This window comes from Falco punctatus (assembly GCF_963210335.1).
Source record: "Falco punctatus genome assembly, chromosome: 9".
In the NCBI taxonomy this organism is placed as follows: domain Eukaryota; kingdom Metazoa; phylum Chordata; class Aves; order Falconiformes; family Falconidae; genus Falco; species Falco punctatus.
Window position 1 is genome coordinate 35,921,667 of NC_137589.1, and position 26,211 is coordinate 35,947,877.

At 36.4% G+C, this 26,211-nt stretch overlaps 1 protein-coding gene across 8 annotated transcripts in view; it reads left to right on the plus strand.

Annotated features, from left to right (window-relative positions):
• ATRNL1 (attractin like 1) overlaps positions 1–26,211 on the plus strand; it is a 570,901-nt gene that overhangs the window by 195,905 nt on the left and 348,785 nt on the right. For 6 of the 8 annotated variants that reach the window (XR_013930596.1, XR_013930597.1, XM_080403249.1 and 3 more), the window contains exon 21: positions 5,343–5,395. The exons of 1 other annotated variant lie outside the window; for it this stretch is intronic. Coding sequence is in view for 5 of the 7 variants with exons in the window: in XM_080403249.1 (XP_080259375.1) it covers positions 5,343–5,395 (53 nt within the window). In the remaining 2 variants the exon portion in view is untranslated. Of the gene's footprint in view, positions 1–5,342; positions 5,396–10,835; positions 25,619–26,211 lie in introns of those variants that run through there. One more of the 8 variants, XM_080403253.1, reaches the window with a different exon arrangement.

Consider the following 26,211-nt stretch of genomic DNA (forward strand, 5'->3'; position numbering starts at 1 on the left):
AAGTCACAAAGCACTCTAACTTGGCTGACAATACCTGTTTTTTGTTAAATATTTTGTCTGAGCTGAATTATTGCACCTGAATCTTAGTACTTCTGTGGGAGAATGATGCTGCCTCTGAATCTTCTGAACAGGCTTGAACTCCAAATACGTGAGGCAGGCTGGTGTGGCATAACCCTGCTGGTCATGAGGTCACTCCCTTTCATTGCTATTGACCGTATCTCTTTAATTCTTGTTGATCATTAGAAGATGCGGCAGTTCTTTGGCAGTTCTGTGTAAACAGTATTGAAACCAAGCAGACCTAAGTCAAGACCTAGGGATTTTTGTTCTCTTGCTTCCAGATACAAACGTGAATTGGGATTCCAAGTACAAGTCACTCACTGTTCTGGATCAGTTTATAACCCAAGAACAGGTGAGGCTGGTGCTTTCACCCACAAATCACCACTCATGAGCTGAAAATCTGCAGTTTCTATGGCATCACTTCCAAAACTTTATGAATTGCAGACAAGTACAGTTATTGACTGTAGTTAAGCTTATATGTCAGCTAATTTCCTCATTGCTGGATAGGGAGTTTAAGAATAAGAAGTCTTGCATGACTTTCAAGAAGGGATAACCAACAAGCAGGGTAAATACCTGTGTGTGGATCTGTGCTGAGCTCAGGGTTGTTACTAATTAGTTACTACTTATTACAAAAGATTCATCAGCTATCTCTTAAGTATCTGCAAATCTGCAGTCACAACACCATGGGCACATTTTTAATGCTGAGGATGTAGTAATATATGGTAGTATGTAGTAATGCTTCATTGTCGGCTTATGGTGCCCATGCCTAACCATGTGACTAAAGAAGTCTTAAGTTTAGGTTTACAAATGTTACGAGGTGTCCCAAGTAATATTATGGGTCCCATGGTTATGTTAAATAGTATTCCACTATTCAAAAAACCCCATGGCATCATACCGCTGTGGTTCCAGGAAAGTGGAATGGAAACAGGAGCCTGGTTGTGCCAGATCAGGAACTGCTGCAAGTTGATCAGAAGCAGGACTCAGTGGTGGAGGACAGCAGGAACAAGACCACTTGTATGTAGGGGCCAGAATGAAAGGCTAGAACAGAGCTGAGCTGAAGTTGAGCAGTGTCCTAGAAGATATTGTTATTCATCTAAAAGCTGGGGCAAGCCACAAGTCAGAGCCCAGGAAGTCTGCTAAGTCCATTAGTCTGTATTTATCAGGAACCTCTTGTAAATGTAATGCTGAGAACCTAGGCAAAATCCCAGGCCTGCTTGTGACCAGCTGTAAGTCAGAAAGATGACAGCTCTTCCCCAGACTCTGTGGAAGTGTTCTGTATTAATTTGCAAGGACAAAATATAAGAGTCGTAGATATCTACTCAGTATAGTTGATAAGCCTGCACCTGGGCTAGAAGAAACTCAACTGGAGGAAAGACGAGGCCTACTTAGGTTACTCTTCCCCTGTTCCTCTTTTTTTGCTTCAGTCTTAATTGAAAGGAAAGATTTACTGATTAGAGGTGGCAGCAGAACTGTAAAAAATCCTGCCTTCATGATCAAAGGTTAGATGAACTGTTTGTTAGAAGGTTTCCACGTGATCAAATCGCTAGTCTAGAAAGCTGAATATCTGTCTATCTAGGTTGGTGTTCTGACAATTTTCTTTAGGTGAGAAGCTGGAATACCCTTCCTTAATGGAGATACCAGTAAGCATGACAAAATTTGACCTGTCTATATTCCTCTACGGCCAATTCCTTAGCTTTCTTAAGTTTGGAAGATGCAGATACAGTGCACAAGATCATACACTTTGCTAAGCTTCAACAGAGGTTTATTTGCAATCTCTGTTTTACAAAAAAGCCTTTCCTTCATTAAAAGAACCCCAGATCTGTGATAATGTAAACATGTACTCTTGAAGACATATATGGTCTATAAAGAGAAATCCAGAAATTTTCATTAACTTGGTCATAAATATAAGAATGTTACTTTTTAATGCATTTGTCCATAGCTTTTATTTTGAACTCCCAGGAAATCTGGGGAGAAAAAGAGAAAGTGAAAGAAAATGGTTCAGTTTTGAAAGGATAATTGAGGGAGAGGATGGAGAATAACTGCTAATAGCAGGCCATCAGAAGGTCAGTGAGCTTGATGAATTGAATACTTCTGTATTGGAACAAACCGTAGAACTTGTACGTAACCTGGTAGGAGCCTTCCTCCATTTGTCCTTGTAAATGGGAACTGTGTCTTTGGAGTAATGCCAGAGTGGAACTGCTCATTCATTATTACCACTTAAAGCAAATCATCATAGCCCTATGGCACATAAAATAATGTGTATAGCTCCAGTTTCACAGATACAAGGCATATATTATGCTTCACATATGGTCAAATGCGTGCTGGCTTTTGGAAAAGGTTCAAAAGTTACTACAATGAGTAAAGCTCATAAGGAAACAATTCAGTGAATATGAAATTTTGTAATTGGAATTGTAATTAGTGACTAATGCAGAGCAATACATATGCTTAATGAAATGAGATAGGATTAAAAGACAAAACTAAATTTATTCAAAACCTAGCATACATACTCACGTGAATAATTTTAGATGTATTCCTAATCCTATTAGTTTCCTTTCTTCACTCCACTGAAAACTGTTTAAATAGCATCTTTCATTTGAATTAAAGCAGGCTTACCTAACTAGTAAGAACTCCACCACGTGCTATTCCTAATATACAACATGAAATGATTCTGCACTGGGGGATAGAGGAGAAAGTGTAAGAGAGGCAGTGCAGGGTCCTTTTTGTATCTCGATAAGGCCTGGCACCAAATGGCATAGTAAACTGTTTTAAGATGGAATAAAAAGAGGAAGACAGCAGGTTAATCTTAAGGCCCTTCAGTTGCTGGGAGCCCTGTATGCATGCAGCACTGTGGGGGACCCAGCGTGGATTTTCCCCGTGTGCTGAGCAGATTCTGTCCATGGAGGGGTGCTTCCTCCTTTCCATACTGTGGTGCCTTTTATCTGCTGCAAAACAAACCCATGCATCTTCTCCTGACAAGCTGGAAGGTTCTCTTTGATAACACCCGCTGGTGCTCAGCACAGGCTGGCATGGAGCTTTCCAGCACCCTCCCTTACAGCAGCTACTAATGCTTACAGGCAGGCTTCTCGAGCCTGAGAACAAGGACCAGTTAGACCAGACGTGCCCAGGATCACTAGCTCCTTGAGCACAATGACTTCTGTGAGGCTCCCAATACAGAAAGTATAATATATATGATAATATATCAAAATACTTTGCTGTGGTGTAATTCACTGTTCTTTTTTTATTATGCATATTTTATCATTTCATCATGCATTATGCTGAAACAATTGAAATGGCTGGCTGTAAAATTGCATTGCCATTTTCTCTTCAAGATTCGTGAAGGTCACTTCTATAATTGTCAGGGAATTAATAATTATTTGGATTTGAATGAATACTTATGAATACTTTCATATTGCAAAATATTCTGTACCTAGTAATTTTGATATTAACCATTCTTTTGTGTATTCTTTTAAGTAGTGAAACCTGTGATGTTTTAGATGGATTTTGTAGATATTTTTATGTATTCATGTGTTTTTTCTGTACTATAAATACCAGAAAGGTATATGTGATGTTGGAAATCCCTGGGTTCTGCTTATTATTGATCTGCAGGAGATGTTTTCATCTGATTAGAAGGGTAGCTGAATGGAGAAGGGAAGCTGAATGTAAACAGCTTTATTTTTTCATAAAGATTTTCAAGTTTAAAAGAAAAAAACCTCATGTTTTGTGTCAGGAGCAAACTAAGCTTCTTGTAGACCTGTTTTTTAATAAAAATAAGCATGTTAAGAGCCACCGGTTGGAAACAATGGAAGGGACCAGCAGAAATGCAAATATTAGTCTACAGTATGCAACTTGTTAAATGATATGACATCTAAGTTAGAGTTTTGTTAATATTACTCACAAATAAAATAACACACACACACAAAAAATCTCCTTGCGATTAAACTTCCTTAGAACAAAGTAGTGAAAATGTAGTCCAAGATATTAAATGAGTCAGATTTCCTCTGGGAAAATATTTTTATGGAATTTAATAGGCAGTGATAATATTTCTCTTTGGTTTATGAATCATTCTGTGTATTTAATAGAAAATTATAATCTTGCTGGAGACTTCTGTGGAATAGCCAAGAACACCAAAAGCAGGATTATAATTTTCTGTTACAGTACTTGGCCTTTTTAAAGCAATGTTATATAACTCAATATGATCACTGTGAGATTCTGTAGGATATTTCATGTCTCTGCAAATAACTGTATATCGTCTCAATAAGAAAGATATTTCTCCAGCTTTTACCATTTACATATCTTGTCAGCAGCATCAGTGTTTTGTATTCAGGCTAAATTTCACCTAGTGCCCTGGGTGGTCAGTAAGGAGGAGCAATTGCCTCTGAAGTTCAGAGGAGCGATGTAGCTGAGATGCTGCTGTGCTTATAGTGCTGCACGCATGGCTGCAATCGCTGGCCTCAGAGCCGGCTGCCATGGTCCAGCTGTAACTACGTCACTTAGGACTAGGCTCTCCAGAGCAGACGGCATAGCTTTGGGTCACCTCTAGGTCCTCTGTGGCGCTGTGAAAATGTAACTGTTACTTTATGCTTAGGGATATTTTGGGGTTTTCTTTTTTTGTTGTTGTTCTGTTTGTGGTTTTTTTTTTTCATTTAAAGAGTTGGAAATAATACAAAGGTTGTATTGCAGCCTACCAGAGTGGTGTTTGTGAGGCTGGAGATGGAGAGCATATGTTCCCTTGCTGAAGGGACAGTGTGAAGAGTGGAAGGTGTTTTGAAGGTGTAAAACCTGGTCTCGCAATGTTTCAGGACTTTGTGTGTTAGAGGAAGACATATTTGAGAACACTTTGCAGTCAGTGATCCCCCTGATGGATGCTCAGCTGTTGACTGGGAAAGGGCCAGGTCAAACCCAGCTGAGGCAGTAAGCTGTCACTGAAGTGGAGTGGGCAATTAGGGTCCTGGTGCTTGGCTTCCCTGCCTGGCTCTCTTTTGCTCTTCAGTGGGGGCATACCACCTGCTGTAAGTCCTACAACAGGCACTGACATTAAGCACATGACTGAAGTGCCTTATTTGAGAACCTAGTCACTCTAGGTTCCTTTTATAAGGAAAGAGGTACCTACAGAAAGCAGCATGCCTTAATTAAGAACTATATCAAATACTTATAATTTTCATCTATCTCTGCTACTAGTAATGAAACTCATGCTATTTGGAATAAATATTCTAGCTGCATTTTTATTAAAACTATATTGTGTTTAATGGGAATATTTGGTTTTGTCTTTTTTTTTTGCCCTGCAGCTGTGACTCTGAAAATAGGTATCTTGGAAATCCACTTAGGGGAACATGCTACTGTGAGTACTTATATTTTTAATGTTTAGTACTTAAATGCTGTTTACGTATTATGTGATAATTTCATTTCCTTGGAAAACCAAAATATTTTTCTTAAGATTTTATGAAGTTGGGCACGCTGACATTTTGACTGAAGAATAAAATGCCCTGCTGGGCTTCTCTGTTACTTTGTCCGCAAGAATGCAAATTGAAGTCTACTAAAATTTGATTCTTTACGCCTAGGTTAGAGGAACTGACCAAGCTATTGGGTTGTTCTCTGTATCTCAATGTATGTGAATGAAAGGAATAAGTAATTGTGCCATTGTTTAAAAGAATCTGTGGTGGGGAAATGCAAATGGGCTAAACAGTGTGATTTTCTGGGAACATTCTGAATGGTTTAGCCAGTCTGCCTCCCAGGGACATGATACACAGCTGCTCTCCAGAGTATCATAAAATGATACTGTGTGTTGTCTCCATGTTCTTGTTGTTGTACAAAAGGTGCCTCTGGCAAATTTCCTTTAAAGCATTAAATTTTTGATAGTCATACTGAAAGACCTGAAGGGATGAGAATGCTTATTACCCATGTGCAGAAATCCCTCAGTGAGCTATGCCAATTTTGCTGTTACAATATCAATGTTAAGTAGTAATTTTAATCATCATTAAAATGTATGGGACGTTGGAGAACACTGTTTTACCTTTTGTGACTTTTGCACATAACTGCTCAATGTCAGACAATTGGATCCATTTGTCTATTGTTTCTAACATCATCCCTACCTCAAACTTAAATTTACATAAAGACATATCTCTGAATATATTTATAGCATCCATTCTGATCTTTGGACTTGTTTTTTAGCATTTCATTTTAGAAAGTACACAAAAGCTTTGTTTTAGAGTATCTTTAAGGCATCATTTACCTAATAAATGAATATTTCTCTGCTTTACTGATGTTTATTTTCTACCTTGAATGGTTTGCATCTGCAAGATATTTTTTACACAACAAAATAAACACATACTATATTACAGATGCTGACATATCCCTAGGCCTAAAACATCTATTCCTCTTACCAGGTATTAAAGAAATTTGTGTGGGTTGTTCTGATATTTTTTTTTCTCTCAGACAACTTAAATTCAAATGTAATACTTCAAACTGGAAGATGGTTTTAAAATATTTTATTTTGAAGATACTGTTGACATTGACAGTTTACATAAAACAGAACAAGTTGAAAATACTCCTTAAAACTGTGTTATATAGATGTTGTTGATGAATAAATTCCATTCCATTTGTTGTTTGTTGCATAAGAAATGTTCTTTATTTCAAAACAAATTTCAGTATTTAGAAGATTTTTTTTTATCTATGAATTGTATTGTTTTTGTAGATTTATAGATAATGAGTATATGAGAAGTTCATACTATGAAGAGAGTGCTATATAGGCTATATGGATATGGATATTTTGTTTATTAACATTTCTTTTGTCCTTTAAAAATAAATATTATTCAATTTAAGAGACAGAAAAGAGATGACAGTAGTCAGATCTGTAGACCTTAGTCGTCTCCATGGAAAACATTATTTTTTTGCTATCATGTTGCAGGTTGGGTCTATAAATCACGTTGGCCACAAATTGTACTATATTCAAGATATCCTTTCACCTTTAACTCACTACTGTTTGTCTTCTGTCAGATTTCAAAATATTTTAAAGATCTTGTTCTGGAATGATAAATCTACTTTTAATACTTTCAGTCACAATATCATCTAGAAATGATTTTCACAGTTTTCTGAAGGTAATAAGGAGTCTGTGCTAATTGAAAATAATAGACTTCTGTATTTCTTATATCTAGTGGCTGATGCACCATGATGGGAAATGATTTGTTTATTTGTGGGTAACTGACTGACCTAAGATTTCAATGACAATTGCTTATCAGCACCATCCATTACCTGCTAAATAATGTATTAAGATACATTTGTCATAAAAAGATAGTCTAATTTCTTATATAGATCAGTATTCTAAAATATGGCCTCAGCATGGACTATAATTTGTTATAAGAACATGTTTTGCTTTTGTACAAGGTAGGCATTTGGATGGTATTTTCCAGCAATTATTTCACTACTCTGTAAGAAACTTTCTCTTTAGACGCTTATATTGCTGCTTTACTTCTCCCTGAAGTGAAGAATATTCTTATTTTTTGCAGCACAGGAGTAGTTATTGCTCAGGAGGGAGGAAAATACTGAAGAGAAACAAATTTTGTATACTTATGAGGAGCATAAGTTTATGAGAAAAAAAAATATCTAGGCATATTTGTTTCTACGACTTAGAATCCAAAGCCAGTGAATGGTAGGAAAACAGGAATACAACTAGTAGTTTGCTGTATGTTTGGGATCTTCTTCAGAAAAACTTTTAGTCACATGCTTGAGCTTAGTCATCTTCAAAATGACTAGGTTTAAGTGTTCAAATTTTATCTTTTTTTTTCACTTGTTTAAGTATTGCCCTAAATTGGGATGCTCTTCTAAGCCAAAACCTTAGAATTCAATCCTGCGTGGATTTTGTATGATAGTGGATGACCTCAGTTTCTCTTTAACAGCAGAATGTGGGCTGAGAATGCTTGTTGCCTTAGAAGAACTTTCTGCAGCTTGTGATATTGTGAATGCCCACGGCCCTATGAAAGTTCAGCTGTTTTCACCTCTGTCAGCTCTCTGCCCAGCTTACCTAGTCTTGCCTAGTCCTCTCCTCCCTCTTGCCTGTCATTGCCATCCTCAAGCCTAGGAAGGGCAAACGGACTGGTGGTGATGTAGGCACTAGTATGAACATCAATAGGCTAAGACAGCAAGTAAACGCTAAAATTCATAGTTAGCCAGTGGGATAGCACAGATTGTTTTTGTTTCTTCCTTACCTGTTTCCTTTCATCATGATGTAGGAAAGTAAGCAGAATATTAATGCTGTACATGGAACTTGTTGTGATTGAAGTGATCTGAGCACAAATGAAAACACAGGAAAACTACAGATAGGTCTAGCACGGTCAGGAAGAATGAGATTTATGTAGGAAGTAACATGCTGAAACTTTGCAGGGATTTATTCTAAATGCAGATATCATGCCAAAAGGATAAACACAGATAGCAGCAAATCCATCAAATCCTAGTGATAACAGAGGCAGTTTGTTAAACATCAGATTCAATTCTAATATGGCATCTCCAAACATGGCAGCACTGGACATGAGTAGTTTTCCTACTTTAAAATACCAAAACTTAATAAAAATAGAGTAGGAAATGCATAATAGACAGGGCATGCAACAGTTTATTATGCAGACTGTGTGAAAATGGTTGTCCATTGCTTCTATTAAAATTATTTTAGTTTCATTCTTCATGGCTTCACTGTATTGAAAAAGCACAACAGAGAGAACAAACATCTCTGAGTGAGAGAATAAGAACAAAACTCACATACAAGAAGCAGAAAAATGTTGAATGTATAAGGACGCACAAGGAGCTGTATGATTCTCTCTGTGTTCTAGTACCCTGTCGTCAGTAGTGGATGAATATGAATGCCAGGAGACCAGTATAGCAAGGGGACAAACATACAGTGATATCTCTCTCTTTACATCCAACAATTTGCAGTCCAGGAACTTTGTAAGAAGAAGAATTTCTTGAGCCAAAAGTGTTCAATTGTTTAGGAATATCAGAGGAAATCTTATGGAAGATTTCTTATACATAATATAAAGAATATGTATACAAAAGAAAGCTTCATGAAATTAAAAGCCACTGTTTTGTCTTTCCGTATAAATATTCTTGCAGGCTGGGTACAAGTCTGCTTCTGGACTGGGTCTCTGTGTTTCTGGTAGGGAGGCTTTGTATCTCTATCCCTTTCTGTAGAAGCCAACCTTTCTGTGAATGATCAGAAGCTGATTCTATCCATATAAATGAATTCTGAATGGAAGCCAGAGATGATTGTGCAGCTGACTTATGCATGTACACAAACCATAAATATAACATTTCATCACAATGCATTTGTATTTGTTGTTGTTCTTCGGTATCCCAGCCAGCATGATGTATAGCAGTGACACCTAGATAGCAAAGTGTGCATCCAGATCGCTGGATTAGTTCTTCACACGTCAGCATTAGAAATCCATTGCTGTTGGAATCACTGCTCCTGGGTGCAAAGAAACGTGCAGCAAAACCAGATGGTTTTAGACTGATTGGGAAGAATCACTGGGACAAATGCCATTTCTGTGATATTGACCAGGGTTATATACAGACGCACAGCTTTACATCATAAATGGAGAAATAGTGAAACCAGTGTTCTAGAGAAAATGAGTTTAAATTTACAATTCATGATTTTTGTACTACACAGAGGGTGTATTATAGGCTTGCTAACAATCACTTGTTCTGAAAGGTTGTGATACTTTCCTTCATAAACCTCTTCTCGTTATCCATCTTTCTAAGGTCAAAAGCTTTCCAAAACATCTGTTTTAAGTACATTACTTTGAGTGCCATGGTTCCAATGCTACATTTTAAACAAGAAGTACAACTGATAGATTCTAATACTACTACATACAGATACATAAAAACTTTAAACAAATCAGTACTGTAAGTATAAATCATATTGTTTTTCTGCATAGTTGTTAAAATTTCCAGATGTACTGAGCACTCAAGAGCTGCCTATTACACTAAGAAAATTCCTAGCTAAGACCAATCGAGTAGTCAGCTAAGAAAATGTAGTCAAAAAAATCCACATGGGTTTACATACCTTAGTTTCTTTTACCCTTTAAAAAAATCTTTATAAGAGTATTTTATTATTTCTGGATACTAACCATCAACAATGCAGCGAGAGAACCACTAGCTTCTCCCTTGGTTGCTGCAGATTGGTTGCTCTTTTAAAGTAGACACTGGTGGGTTACAGGGCAGCACACTTCAGAGTATGAAGCTTTCGGCATTCCAGAAGATTTTTTCAGCAGTGCACAGCAAGAACGTAGTCACAATGCAATAAGATTTCAATAAATTAACAATTTTGATTAATCTGGTGCTTATCATTGGTCTGGACAGACAGTCCATGACTATCTGTGAACTCAAAGAAAAATCAAGGAAAGCTTGCATTTTGCATTCAGGAGTGCGTTATTTATCCAGGGTAACATTAACAGAGTTTACCGTGCTGTAGAGCAGGCCCACTTTTAGAGATTAGAACATGACCTTTGAGAAGGATTAGAGGATCCAGGAGTGAATGGAGGTCAGAAGAGATGGGTCATTTATCAAGAGAATTAAAACAGGGAGGGGATGAATGATTTATAGCTTCTTATAGAATTAAAACCTATTTGCTGATAATTTATTCCACGTATTCACAAGAATATGTGCCTCTGGTGTAGATATTTCTTGGATTTACAGCTTTTTAAAAAGAGGAGACACATCCATAAAAGAGGCTAAAAGAATGAACAAATTTTATGTTATCTGTTTTCTGAGGTTCATTGTGTTTCCTTTCACAGCTCTTTCTAATCTTTCTCTCACCTCACTGTTTTATGGAATGTCATTTGTGGATGGCTTCACACAGTGACTCACCAGCCACTATTTCAAATGTTCTTCTGGGCTGAAGCATGTGACAGGAAGATGGTAGACCCATCTGCAGAAACCTTAAGGGTCAAGTATACTACAGAGCACTGGCACCACTCAGCTTTCCTAGTTAATCTGTTGGACTTGCAGGGAGGAAAAATCCAAAGAAAACATTGCTTAGATGTTTTTCACTAAAACCCCCACAACATAAATGACCAGTAGGAAGAAAATATTAATAGATTTTTTTTTTTAAATTGTCATTGGATAGATTTTATTAGCCTTTTTTTTTCTAGTTAAAACACACCACAGGAAAAATATGTGATTGTTTGTGAGCTATTAAATATTTTGCAACAACTTTTTTGGGATTGACCTGAATAAATGGTTTATGGCTTTACCGTGCCATTTTAAACCCTGAGCTATAAAATAATTATAGCTCATAACACTATTGCTTGTTTCCTTGGTATACATGCAGAAAGGATAGCAATAAGCAATTCTCTCAGTATGTTAGCAACTCAGGAAGATGAAGAATGATACTTTCATGCCCAAAATTGGTGAGAAAGCATGAAGTGTATATTCAGTAAAAACTCTCGAGATAACGTTTGGTATCTGTGCAGGGAGCGCTGCAAAGGAAGAAGGAAATTTTGGTTCTGGCTGTAGAGCCTCGTAAGTGTTCTAGTCCAGTCCTGGAGTTGCATTAGCCCCATTACTGCTGGTACACCAGGACTTCAAAAAGGGCAAAGGAAAGGAAAGTGCTAGTCCTTACCTGTAGTTCTTACTGCTTACAATAAATTTTTATTTTAATCTAGAACTTTTAAATTATTTTGTTATGCATGATATGTGGTACCTGAAACAAAAGCCAACACTTGTTTCTTATATCCCATTTATTTAAAATTCATCTCGCTTCATAAAAATTAAGAAAAGAAGTCTTAATTACTTTTTGTTATCCAGGCTTTGGACTAAAGGCCCTGTTACTCCTTTATAGGTGTTATTTTATATTTTTTTCTGACTTTTTATTTTTAATAGATGTAATTGGAAAGATGGTTTGATAGAGGACAGGTTATTAAAAGCAGATAATTTATGACAACACGTTAGCTCTAATGACTTTTTAGAAACATTGGCTCAATAACGTCTCAGAGCAAAAGGCTCAGATAATACATCCTTATGTAATGTTGTCGAAATACAGTTTGGGCTTAATCTGATGTATTGACGTGGTCTGATAGTCCATTCTACCCAGTGTTTCCTTGTTATTTGAACATACTTCCCCCACCTTGGGGGGGTTATTCATAGTCAAAGTTCTGATACAAACCAGTTTTCAGTAATAGTTACTATGTTACAAGGATTATAATTTCATAAACTGTGCGGGTGGTGAGGTACTGGAACAGGCTGCCCAGAGAAGCTGTGGGTGCCCCATCCCTGGCAGTGTTGAAGGCCAGGTTGGACGGGGCTTGGAGCAACCTGGTCTGGTGGCAGGGGTCCTTGCCCGTGGCAAGGGGTTGGAACTAGATGACCTTTAAGGTCCCTTCCAACCCAAACCATTCTATGATTCTATAACAAGGGGAAATAAAACTGTTACAGCAAATCTCTCCAAATACTCCACCAAATTTTCCCTTGTGGTTTAGCTGCCTTGCAATAGTCCGGCAAAATGAAGGGGCAGAAACCCACTTGTCATCTTCACAGAAGAGTGGACATAAGCAACCTCTGTAAAAGGAATTGTTCTCAGGGCAGATGGATGCTGGATCTGGAATGAAACTTACCTCTGGTCGCTCTCAGTTTGTGAGTTCACGCTGGGATCTACCATAAATCTCTTGGTCTGCTCCAGCTCAGCTGCATGGATTTTTTTTTTTTTTTGTGTGAATGGAATCTGTTTATGCTTCCTTTTCCTTATCATTCCCCAGCTTTTGTCTCCATGTAGGGTGCCACTGCTGAAGAGTTATCACCCCTGTATTCCAAGCAGGTCACCTCAGCAGCATTTAGCTCAGAGTCCATTCCAAGGTGTGCATGTCTTCGATGCTGGGGGTACCACACTGTGACCACGTTCCCCACCAGATAAGTGTGTATAGAGCTGCACTGGACCAAAGACACCTTGGTTTCCCCAATATTCCTTATACTGTACTGACATAGTATCTTTTTTTTTTTCTTCATAAAAAAAATTGCATAAATTTTATAATCACTGTGAGATTTTCAGATCTCGCAGCAGAAGAGCACAGTTATAAGATGGTTGCATGTTAGTCAAGAAACACAAATATGGTTTAATGGCTGTTGAAACATGTAACATAACGTGTTAGCAAGGAGATAACACAATTTTTAAGCACTCTGAGTGTGTGTAGGCAAATATGCATGTATACACATCCAGGGACTGAAAAGCATGGCATCTTTTATTTAGAAATATAAAAAAATAATTATCAAATAAAATGTGTACTAGAGGAAGCCATATAGCACTAGGTGGCAGACTTGCTATACTTAGAGAAAAATTACACTCAAGAACATTCCAAGGAGAGTCTTTTAGAAGATAAACAGCAAGTAGCACTTTTAATAAAACTGTTAACAGAGATTTTCCAGATATTTAAAAATTATGTTGAAACTTAAAGGGTATAAACAATAAATTGTAGCTATTGAAAAGGTGTTTGTTTTAGCCGAATTGTGAGTTGTATATCAGCAGTTAGATGCTTCACTACTGATTTGTAAAATTCATGTTTCCTTTTTGGACAGCATTAATTTAAACTAAATACACATTATAACTGTAAAACTGTCACGCTTAACTTAATATAATGAGTTCCACTGATTAAGTCTAACACTGATTGATACAGACTAAATTTTTTTTTTTATAAATACAGTAACAATAATGACTCATATTGCCTTTTGAATATATGGGCTTATACAAATAAATTGTGTTTAAAAAGAAATCTTCTTAGTGTTTAGAGAGTCTAGTGGAACAGATTACAGTTTAAATTAGACAATTCTAGGATGGTCTGAGAAAAGATTAGGCTCAACAAACCTACTAACTCAGAACGTGTAAAGAGCAACAGACAAACAGAGTCTTTGCCCTGAGCTAAAATACCCACACAAACCAACTGTCGCCTCCCAGAGAATTAAAACAATTACCACACCAAGAATCTGAAGCTCCTAATAAGGCATTATGATCTCACCCCAGGCTCTGCATACTCATTTGCCAAATGCTAGGTTGGCTTGCAGCTTTTTTGGGCAGGCTAAAGAAACAGTTGTGCTGCCAATCATTTTCAGACTTTACTGTGAATTGGAGAATCTTTCCAAGTATGTAGTTACTTTTTTTTTTTTTTAATATATGTATTATGGATTTTCTTTGTTTAAAAAGAACACTTCATTTTTGAAATGAGGATTATTTGCTTTCTCTGATAGATTTTGCTGATGTATCAGTGATTTTACTGGCTGGCATCCCTTTGCAGATACTATTTAATAACTTTTTACAAAATAGACTAAGTCGTTTTAGTGACTGTTCATTTAGGTATACTATCCTAAGTCAAAAGATGTCCACTGCCCTGGACAAACGAGCTTTCTAACTGCTAAGGAAAAGAAAATAATAGGTAAACATACGTCATAACATATGCAAATAAAAGTCTGAAATAGGGCCCTTCATCGCCTGACAGACTGTTCCACAGGTCCCAAATATTTTTTGTATTATTTATTTTATAAAGAAATATGTAGTATTATAGTAAAATACCTATTAGTAGAAAATTTAAAACAGTTTAAATTATGATTATTTATAGAAATAGGAATTTGGAAAAACATGATGAGGCAAGAGACAGACTCGATGGATTGGAGAAATACTTTGCTTTTTAGGGGACTCTAGCCTATGTGTAAAGCAGTCTTTTAAATGAGAAAGCAAGCAATGCAAATCTATATATATATATGCAATATTTTATCTTGTCTGTATATTGAGCTGGGGTTCACAGGGATTAATACTTTTTGAATCCTTGTGCTGTATATACAACATGCTGTGTATGTGTTTGTTTCCCTAACATGTCCACAAACACAGCAGCTGTCACTCCTCAGACACCTGGGAGGCCTTAGAGGTCCCCAACTCTGGAGTTAGTTGGAAGAGTCAAATAGAATAGGAAAGGATCCATCAGCATCCCTTTACCTTCTGACAGTGAACGGAAAACCTTTGTGATGGTTTTACAGCTGCATTGATTCTCGTGCTGGCTACCCAGGGAAAAGAGAGAAGTCTTGATCAGTAGAACTTCAAGGAAAGATCTGTAATGAAATCTTGAACCCATTGAAATAGGAAAAAAATCCCTCTGACTTCAATAAGTGCATGGCTTATGGTTTGTGGGAGAACTTGTGTTCGTTCCTTTGACTGGGAGTTCTTGGACAAACTAGCACATTATGTGGTGTCAGCTGGGTTACTTTTCTCCACTGACAAATATGAAGCACTTAAGGCTAGTTTAGCCTCTGCCATTATTACAGGCTGAACACCTGATACAACTGTCTCGTTATTGCAAGGTACGCTATTTCGGTGTCTTGGGTCCTGAACCACCTAATCTCAGCACACATATCTGTAACAGTCAAAAGAGCAGTCAGTAATGTCTCCAGCTTTAGAATTAGTGTTGCAAAGCCATTGCAGAGGGTTTGAGTGAAGGCTCTGTAGGATCATTTAAATAAATTGAGAGTAATTTCTATCTGAGATGATGACAAAACCTTGGATTATATAAACTTTAAGAAATCTTATATTAGGTTAAATGTGGACATTGTTAAGTTCAACTTTCTGACTGGCTAACCCAGCTCAATTTCAGCATATTGTAAAGTAGCCTATGAGTCCTTGATATTAATTTATTGTCATATTTTCCTAGCTTGAATTGTGAATATTATTTTAAAATGTTCCAGAAATATAACCCATTGACAGTAAAGTGTAATTTGCTAGTCACTTGACATAAAGCGTAGTGCTGACATGAAATGGAAGAGAAAACTTGGTGAGGTCAAAAAGCGGCAGTATACATTAGCAAAATAGATACAATAACAAACAAGACATTAAGGGAAAGTTGAAAAATTTATCTGTCAAGGAGTATGAAGATACACTGGTAGAGAAGTAGTATATATGTATTTGATTTGTCTTTTTATGTTATGGGTAAATAAACATGCTTTACTGGGGTACACCCTTAAGGAAAAGCCACAGCCATCAGAATAATTTTGGAAAATTGACAAGGAATGCACAATGTAGGAAGAAAAATCTTCAAAGGGCAAAAATCTCACTTTTTTTTTTTTTTTTTGTGTCAATGAAATAAGAATTTTAGAATTCTACTCGTGTTGAGTAGAAATACATTTTTGTGAAAGTATGTCTAGAGAGATTTTAAACTGTTAGATCCTTCCATGGCATTAGGAATGACTAATGAAAGAGAAGTTGAAGAGAGGTCATTGTAAGAATGAACAGTAGAAGTTGGAAAGAGAAAAATGAAATTAATCTAGGGAAAACAATGTACAACTACGTCATTCAAATATGTCGCTTCATGTTCATTGGCAAGGATCATCTACCAAAATATATGGTCTGTGAAGTTCAGGTATAGATGATATGAACAATCAGTGTTTTTCAAACACCAAGGACAAACAGACTGTCAGTGTTTGCTACAGTTTAGTGTTCCTTGTTACATGATAATTCAGTTCTTAGAAAAGCATTGCCAAATAGTTTGTGCCTGATATCTAACAAACAGTATTGGTATCTATCAATTGTTCTGTATTAAGCTAATCATCTGGGGAAAAAAACCCCAAAAAACCCACCAGTCAAAGGAAGCGATTTATTCTATTTGTGCATTTCAGTTAACAGTACTTTTCTTTCCATGGCCAAAAAATGTCGTGAATTAATGAAAGCACAGCTGTATCTAGTTCCTGGCTTATAGTAAAAATAGTGCTAGGAAAATAGAATATTTCTTTTAATGTCTGGCAGCTGTTTGAGGTGGAAATTGAGTTTTCCAAGTCACTTTCAGAAAAGCCTCAGTGAGCCCTGCCATGGTGGCCAACGTTCCCTCTCTCAGGCAAAGAATAAATCTCTGAAGAGTGGGTGACTCTGCTGGGGCTGAGAAAAACAGCCTTTTGAGCTCCACTTTGCTTCCTCTGTTATTTCCATTTGCTTAGTTAAACCAAATGGTTTATTATTTTATATACTTAACTGCCAGCCCTACAAGCTAAATTTGTAGGAAGCAGGGAAAACAATCTGGGGTTTTTTTCTTTCTCAAGTTTGTCAGTCTGTACTTTATTCTATACTAAGGTTTGAGGTATTTCCTCCTATCTGTTTTAAAGACTGTGTAGGCTGGATTAGGCAATATTACAGATATGTAATCTCATTTGTGAATGTTTGGAATTTTAACATTCCCTCAGTGTTTTCTGCTGAACTGGCACTCAATTCTTAGCATGAGCAAAAAGCAGTGAGAATGTTATTATTTAAATAATCAGATTTTACTTTAAATATACCTAATGAAAAGGTGCTTGTGTTATGTCTTCCTTTCAAAGATGTAATGCAAAAGGTTTTCTGCTCTCCAATGTGCAAGTACTGTGATTTAGCATATTATATTTTTTTACAATAAAAATACCTGCTGCAATTCATGACTTTAAAATAGAGGAGACTGCACAGTGAGGTGTACGATATGCATCGTTTCTGTCCAGTATGAAGTACAATTTTGCTGAAAGTGTTCTGGATTTATTTGCTATGAGAGATTTTTGTTCTCAGAACTGACATGTTAAAATTGTTTGAGAAGCAGCAAAGAATTTCAGCAAAGTTGAAACATCTCAACTTCAATTTACATTGTGTGTTTTGTACAAATCATGTAGAGTCAAGCAACATGGGGTAAGTTCTGACATTTGGACTGTAGATTTAAGGTTTCTTAAGCAAAGTTCAACTAAATAATGAGAAAAAAGGAAGGAAAAGAATTTTGAAAATGTTGAGATATTACATGAGTACCTACTTATTTGTGTATATTTGTAGCCAATTTATGAAGCACATGTTCTGTCTCCTCCTAAGGCCTGATCAACCACAGGTTGTTTCTTTAATTGCTGATATCTGTGTTGAATTATTCAAGAACCAGGATAAAAACTCTGCTAATATTCTATGTAGACGTTATTGTGTGAGTAACTTCTGAGTATTCTGAATTTATACGAAAACTTGAGCATATATATGCATAGAAACATTAAAAAAAATAAAAATAGTATTTATACTTTTGCCATGTTCATATTATGGGCATTGATCCGTTTTAGAAATAAAAATAAATTCATTTCTAAAAGGAAACAAAGTACTTCATAGGGTTTGTACAATAAACTGAACAGTATAAGAGCAAGATTTAAAATAACATTAAAACTTGACTACTTTCGTACATTATATGGCAAGTAACACCCCTCTTTGGCAACAACACATGAACTCGAACAATAATGTTGTTTCTTAGATGTGCCAGTTCAGTTGTCAGAACAAGCAGATCAGAGATCTTTTCAGTGTGCATAGGCTATATAACTAAAGAAAAAAATTAGAATCAGGTTAGTGAGTATTTGTGCTAGTATATTGCAAAATGATGCTGCATATTAAAGTTGTAATATTGAGTGTTGTAAAGCTGGTAAAGCATCTAGATCATTATGAAGAAAATTTCATGGAGAGATAAATTCGAATTTCTACCATAATATTTTAATGAGATTTTTTTAAATTGGTTTTGTTTGTACTTTTCCAACACTTCAAGAATTAAGATATTACAAAGACTGTCCATTGTGACAAAACAAAAGTTCATTTACTGAGCATTCCTTACTATCAAGTAATAAGATTTATATTTTTAGCTTATTGTAATGCCATAAGCTTTAAAATGCTCCATCATCGGAGATGTCTAAACTGTTTTTCTAACATTGATGTTTAAATAACTGCCAATCAATGCATTCACTTTTCTTTATTCTTGCTTCTTGTGCTAATATTTGGTTCATAATTCTCTTGTTGATTTCCAAATTCTGTGTATAGACCGTGGTCCTGGGCAGATCTTGAAAAGGGTCTGCAGCGGTTCACAGAACCCCCATCTGTGGTTGCAGTTGTTTAGGTTAAGAGTTTGGTGATATATCTATGAAAAAAAAAAAAAAAAAAAAGAGGTCTGATTATGGTCCATGTTCAACAGCTTCAGTAGCATCATCTTCAGACTGTGTGCTAAAAAGAACCCAGGTAATTATGTATGTTCCTCGTTTTTTAGACCTCAGCAACAAGTCTTCCTTTGTTTACCATAACATTGGCAGATCTAGATATTTACTTCTGACAGTTACAATGAGATGTCTCTCCCCTAAATAGCTTTTTAAAACTTATGTGTCCAGCCTTAAATTAGCCTTCTAGGTCTTTCTGTAGTCAGTAGAGAGAATCAAGGGTTACTTATCCGTCCTGTGAGCACATCTGTCTTCGGAAAGTTTAGTCAATATAGATCAAGCCTAGATTATTAATCATGTTTGGATGAATAAAACTTCAACACAGGTCAGATTTTTCTGTATCTGGACCTCCCTTAGCATCAAAATTGACCACTTGTTAGACCTTTCAAAAAAGCAGCTGAAAATTCCATAAAAGATTTAGGTTTAAAAAAAGAATTGGTTAACCAATTTGCTGATTATGACACTAATCGCTATGTCTTTTTGTGGGCTTTTTAGCCTAATATGTTTTTTTTTTTTTTTTTTTTGAGTACAGAAAGAAAACTAATGAAATGTTGTTGCTATATGTTTTCTAAAAACTTTGAACTTATGTGAAATTGATTCTCACATGCTCTTTCTTTACATGGAAAAAAGCACATAAATAGTAAATGCTGGAGTATTTTGAAGCTCATTCTGCTCTTGTTACATTTAAGCAAAAATGCAAGTTTGGCTAGTTAATAATGTAGACTTCACAGTAAATGACTTTTTGTGTTGTCACAATGGAAAAGTAATGTCAGATGCCAACGTATTTCAATATAACAATGCAAATGAGGCAGTGGATGACTGCTAGATACAGACAACAGAGGAATGAATCAGGCAGCTACACTGAAAGTTCAAAATAATTATCTTGACTGAAAATAGGTCTGGTGGTAAGCCCCTAAATTTGATGTAATACAAGGAGAATTTATTTTGGTCACAAATGAATATGATGTATAGCATTTGATAATGGAACTCGTTTTCAAAAGCAACGTGATTTTTGCTAGTATAGAGGAATATGAGTAGGATTCTCAACTATCTCTTACTGAAAATAGAGAACAATCTCTAGAAAGAGCAGCAAAAAGACAAACTGCCTGTGCAATGAAGAGGTAAGAGCAGGAATTTTAGAATCAGCCTGAATAGAGAGTTTCTTAAATAGAAAAATGTGGGAAGACTGATTGTGATGGGTCTGATATTGCAACCACGAGGGAGGTTCTTACAACCTTGATTTCAAGAAATAAATATAGAACAGCACTATTTTATGAGGTTTCTATTCACAAAATAGAAATTATTATTGTTATCTGGAAAAAAAGTGAAAAACACTTTAGTCGTTGATCAGGTAAAGATTGTGACCTTTACCTAACACTTATAAAATGTGATAATTAGGTTGTAGTTGGGAATGAGACTGTGTTGTGAATGGGTTTGGTTGCATGCTCTGTTTGTATGGCTGTCTGACATGTATTACAGTACTTTTGACTTAGAACTTTCGCTAAATTTTAACTTTTGAAGCCAAAATGCTAGGCATATTTCTCAGTAATTCTGTATGTGTGTGAAAATCTTTTGCCATGTTGTTCTTTTTCAGAAATGTGTTTTAAGAAGCCATGTGACAGGATGTGGGAGAATGGCCAGTGGCCAAAGTTAGGAAACCCATGAATGTGTCCAGTTGTTTGTGCTCTCGCTCCCTTTCTGGGAACTTGGGTTCATTCTTCCTTCTCAGCTGAAAGATGTAGTAAACTGGGATGCTCTACTGGAAAGATTTGGGGAAAGGGAGAAGCCAGCTGAAAAGTAAAGTGCTTCTCTAGAATTTACTCCAGCCTGATTTTTAAAATTACTTAATAAAACCCCTTTATTGAAATATAGTATTTAGGCAGTGAGTGCCAAGCAAGTAGAAGAATTAAGGTTGCTGGAACAAGCATTTTGCATTTGAGTTTTATTAGGGCATGATTGTACAACTTTTAATAACATGGCTACATACTATTTCCCAATGAACTTTCCCTCTACAATGCACTGAATGAATTTGTAGGGGACGAATCAGTGATAATGTAATGGAAAGATTAATGTATGTTCCTGTCCTGTTTTGTTGTAAAAGGGGAAAGAATTACAATGAATGATGGAAGGAACTGCAAAATAAGAACGATCATATGTAGTGTTATATAATTCAAAATATAAAAAAAATCTAACTCTAGGTATTTCAGATTGGCTAGTCATGATTAATGGATGTTTTTGTCCTTGGTCTCTTCGTTTCATTTCCTGCCCTATAAAATGGGACTAATAATGCCTGCTCAACTGACAGTAATGTTGTAACAAATTCATTAACTTTTTTGAAGAACTTAGAAAATGATAGTGATGAATACTATAGAAAGCCACATTAGAAATTAATTCTGTCTTTAGAAAAGGGTTTTTGTAGTATGTAGTAAATGAGGCATGGGCCCAACACTGAGTACTGAACATAGAACAAAGTGTTGAATAGCTGCCCATTAAGTGAGCACTCACCCAAAAATAATTCACAGGCACCCTTGATTGTAGTGGTTCATTTTACAGTCATAATATTCCTCTTTAACACAGCATTTTGTATATAACTCTGTCACTGATTCATACTAATCACACTAAATTTTTAAAAAACATATTTTAAAAATAATTACCAATGTAATTATATGTTCTCAGAGAGTTGTGGTAACACTCAGAAATACTGAAGTAGAATTTCAAATCAAGACTTCTGTCTGGCCTTTGTTCTTTTGGGAACATTCTGACATTTTAGAAATAGCAAAATTTTATTTTAATACAAAAGCTTGCGTATGGGAATAGGTCTGTTCCTTGTTGGATATTAATATAAAACTCTCATATTAAGCTATATTAACCATATTAAAAGTCATGGGCCTTCATTAAAAAAAGAGAACAGTTTCTTGAAAATTAACAGCAATACTAGGATTAAACGATTGCTTTGAAATTTATTTTCTTCATTTAATTAAATGGCTTTCTTTGCCTAATTATTGTTGTGTTCTCATATGTGCTCATTACTGACATTTTGAATCGATTTTAATGACTCCTTGTGAAGGCAGTCAAGGGTTTTGAAAAAATCAAAGTAGAGATGTGAAAAGAATAACCAGATGTCCTTGTTATATTTGACCGTTGATGATGTCAGGATGGTATTGTGGTCTCCCAACGTTCTTTTTCTATTTCATTCAATGATTTTTTAATACAAAATGACGCAACATTCCTGGAAACAGAAATCAGACTGTAGGACTCTCCTCCCCCTGCTGAGTGCCTGTGTCATTTCACTTCCTCTGCTCTCTTTCTTTCCATGTGCAAATTTAATCTTTTTTTCCTTTGCTGGTGTGAATCCTTCTGCTGCTTCTCCCTTGCCTACACTAAGATGATGGGGCACACACCCTGCTAGGCAAAAATAGGAGGAGCTGGGTTCAATACTATCAGAAAGAAGGCACCCCCCACCATGTTTTCCTGGTGAAAGCTCTGAAGAGGAGGCTATGCTGCCGTGACTTGGTGGCTGATGTTTGTAGTAGTTGTGCTTACGATGCACTGGGCTGACTCTTGGAGAACTTTTGGCTCAAAAATATCCAGCTGTGGATCCCAAATATTAGGAGGTGTGGTGGTGGTGGTGGTGGTGAGGGTGGATTTAAGCTCTGAGCTGTGGGCTCTGAGTTTGGGTAGGGGATTTCTATTTCCCCAAGAAATCTTCCTGTGAAACTTCAGAGGTAAAAGTTCAGGGAGGTTGTAGATTATACTCTAGTGTGTGGCTGTTTAAATTCTGTCTGTCTGCCACTTGAGTTACCTGTATCTTGTATCAGATTTGAGATGAAGTTCAGGGCTGCAAAGCTGAGCCAACAACACACTAAGCATTTTATAGTCATTTGTACCAGCACAAAGTAGGAAGAGATTATTGCTGTTGTAGTGTGATGGTAGTTCCATCTCCTTCCCCTGCCCATTGGTGTAGGGAAACTCTGAACATTTTTTTTTTAAATAATATATATTTCAAACATGTTAAGTGGGAAAATGTAAACATGGAAGATATTGATGGCATAAAAAAATGAAATGTTGGATGTTAGGATTTTCCTGAAACAATCCAAAACTAAGGTGAAGCTGTCTTCTGCATATTTCCCAAAGGGATATGTAGAAAAGCAAGAAATTGTTAAAAAAAAAGGTGTTTTTCAGGTAAATTCTTTTTCAGTTAACATTTTGAAAAAGAGAAGAAGGCAGTGCTCATTCTGTAAGGTCATTAACATGTTTTCCATAGTTAAGAGAGTAATCTATGCAGTGTTCAAGATAGTTAACTACCTAGTCTCTTTGCAAAAATCGTAATAGCTAATTGACACTTTGTAAATTTAAAATGTGTTGAGAGTTAAGTTTAAATAGAGGAAATACGTTTTGAGAAAAAGGTGGGATTCATATTCTAGATTTTTTAAATTATTAAAGAAAAATGAGAGTCACTTTAATGAACCATAGAGTGCATCAATGATACTTCTAAAGAATCATACATTTTGTTCTATAATTTACTGAAACAATTCTGTAAGTTTGTATACTTAATTTTTGGATGCTAATGGCTATTTATGATATTTTGATTGCTACCTCTTGTGGAAGTGTTGTTGTTTGAAAATAAACAAATACGTTTTCAGTGTTCACCAGATTTTGAAAACAGTTTTAGTCTTGTTTCTATAGGTCAACCGGATGAAAATTGAAAGATTGTTTTATCAGGTGTTACGCATGTGGCAGTTGGATTATGTTTAGAATTTGTTATCTTTGTGCTTTCTTCATTGTCTTATGCTACAATATAAATGCAGTGAGAATTTTTTTAGGTTCTCTTTATATGTGATCCAAATTTATTTCCTAATTAATCTGTTCTCTGTGTGCCTTTATAAACAGAAGCACTTATGAAAAGTCTCATGTTTATGTAAAGGGTAAAAATACTTATGGTGGCTTTTTAAAGGTTTGCAGTAGAAACAAATACATGGAGTAAAATCTCAGTCTTCCCTAAATTCCTGATTGTAAATGTACACAGCAATATGTATCAACAGGATATACTGAGTGTACTTTAAATAGCTTACAATAATAGCTACATTTAGCTATTACACATTTTATTCTTTGTACATTTAACTATTCAGAACAGGTCGTACTCTTACAACTAAATTTTACTTTAAATGTTGTATTTATTCCCAGGCTAAACCATCTAGGCTGAATGGCATATGAATTCAGAAATACGGTGTGATGTACTGTGTAACTGTTGAGCTTGCTTATGTGCACTTACGATGTATTGGCATAGATTATGGTTTAGGGTTATGTTCAGCACGGGGCTTGGAAGTGGGAAGGACAGCTGTTCTGCCTGCTGCAGTCTGTAAAAAGTGAAGCTTTCTGGAGGAGAGGGGTGTGATATTTTCCCTGAGAGCTGCTCAGTATGTGTGGGGGAAGAGTCTCCTGAAGTATAGATTGAAAAGGTGAGGAGGAAGGCAAGTAAGAAAGACAGCAGCAGGATGTATTAGATAGTCATCTTTATAATCCCTTTTAATTTCTACTCTCACTTTGAATTTCCTCTTAAATTAGTTCTACTAATTTATATTCTAATAAAATCTAGCTTTAGAGCCTTCCAGAGATTTGGGATGTGCAATTTAAGAATAGGCCCAGGCAAATCTTTCTCAAAGTTTTGTCCAACCAGAATGTATCCTGAGTATGAAAGTAAATTTTTCTCGAAGCTGTGAAACTTCTTCAGCATACTTCTGCAGTCTTTGGAAAGAGGGGAAGGAATGTTTGCTCAGTGCCAGCTCTTTCATTTGCACCTGACTTCATTTGCACTGTTGAATCACAGGACTGCATTAGGCAGAGCTCTCTGCTTCACTGAAGTTGTACATCCTTTAGGTATCTTCTGTGAATTATAATTGTGTATGAAGAGATTGGTAGCTGCCTCCCAAGATGAGTACCAGGAGGCCAACCACCTCAAGGGTGTGTGTGACTATGGTGAACCCTCTTGCACCCCTCCTGGGAAACCTGCATGCTCAGTTAGCTCTCTGAAACACCCCTACACCAGTGCATGCAGCACGGGGAGTGAATGGGAAGAATTAGAGATCTGTGTGGGGTCACAGGGCCGTGAGCTCATTGCAATTGCAGAGACATCGTGGGAGAGCTGCTATGACTGGGATGCTGTCCTGGCTGGCTCTGTACTTTTTAGGTAAGACAGGCCAGCAGGGAGAGGTGGTGGAGTTGCTCTTTATGTGAGGGAGCAACTGGAATGTGTCAAGCTCTCATATCTAATAATAATTAAGTATCTGATTAATTAATTAACCATCGATTAATGGAGTAATTAATAACACCATAAAATATTTTGGGATATCTTTAGTATAAAAGGTGCTATGCGTAATGAACTTTTACTGTTTTCATCATTTACTGTCTAAACTGCATTGTGGGTAAAAATATAGTACAAAAAATGAAATGAAAGTATTTTTATGATTTGTTACAGTTATGTGGAGCTGTATAGATCAGGGGTCCTCAAACTATGGCCCGCGGGCTGGATACAACCCCCCAGGGTCCTCAATCTGGCCCCCGGTATTTACAGACGCTGCCCGGCACCCCCCCCCCCTCCTGCCATGGGTTGGGGGGGGAACCAAGCAGCCGCAGATGACTGCCTGCCACTGCATCCATGTGCTGGCCCCCTGGTTAAAAAGTCTGAGGAGCCCTGGTATAGATTAACATATTTTATTAATGTAAGAACTTTTCTTGCATTCCTTGAAAAACAAGTTTTTTTTTCTTGGGTTTTAGCCAGTAAAACATAAATATATATATATATATATTTTTTTTAAAAAAAGAAACAACAACAAGAACAGCAACCCCCTGGAAACAAAGTAGTCATATTGTTTTAGAAGTAAATGACTTTGAATTTTTATTAAACTTGTGTGCAGAAAAGCTGTCCATTCATATGACTAGGAGACGGACACCCTGTGTCTGTTCACAGTTTTGCATTATGATGAGATCTGAGCTATACATTACTGGCACAATCAGGGCTTAGAAGACGACTAAGGCATTTTAAAATGGTAATTTTCCAGACATTGTGAGCAAATCAACACACTCTTGGCCAGAAGGCCTGTCTACATTGCTTCTTGCATCTTGTAGCCTTTCCATTAGCCAGAATTTCTGTAGATGTGGAAGCTGTGGTGCTTGCCCACCATACGT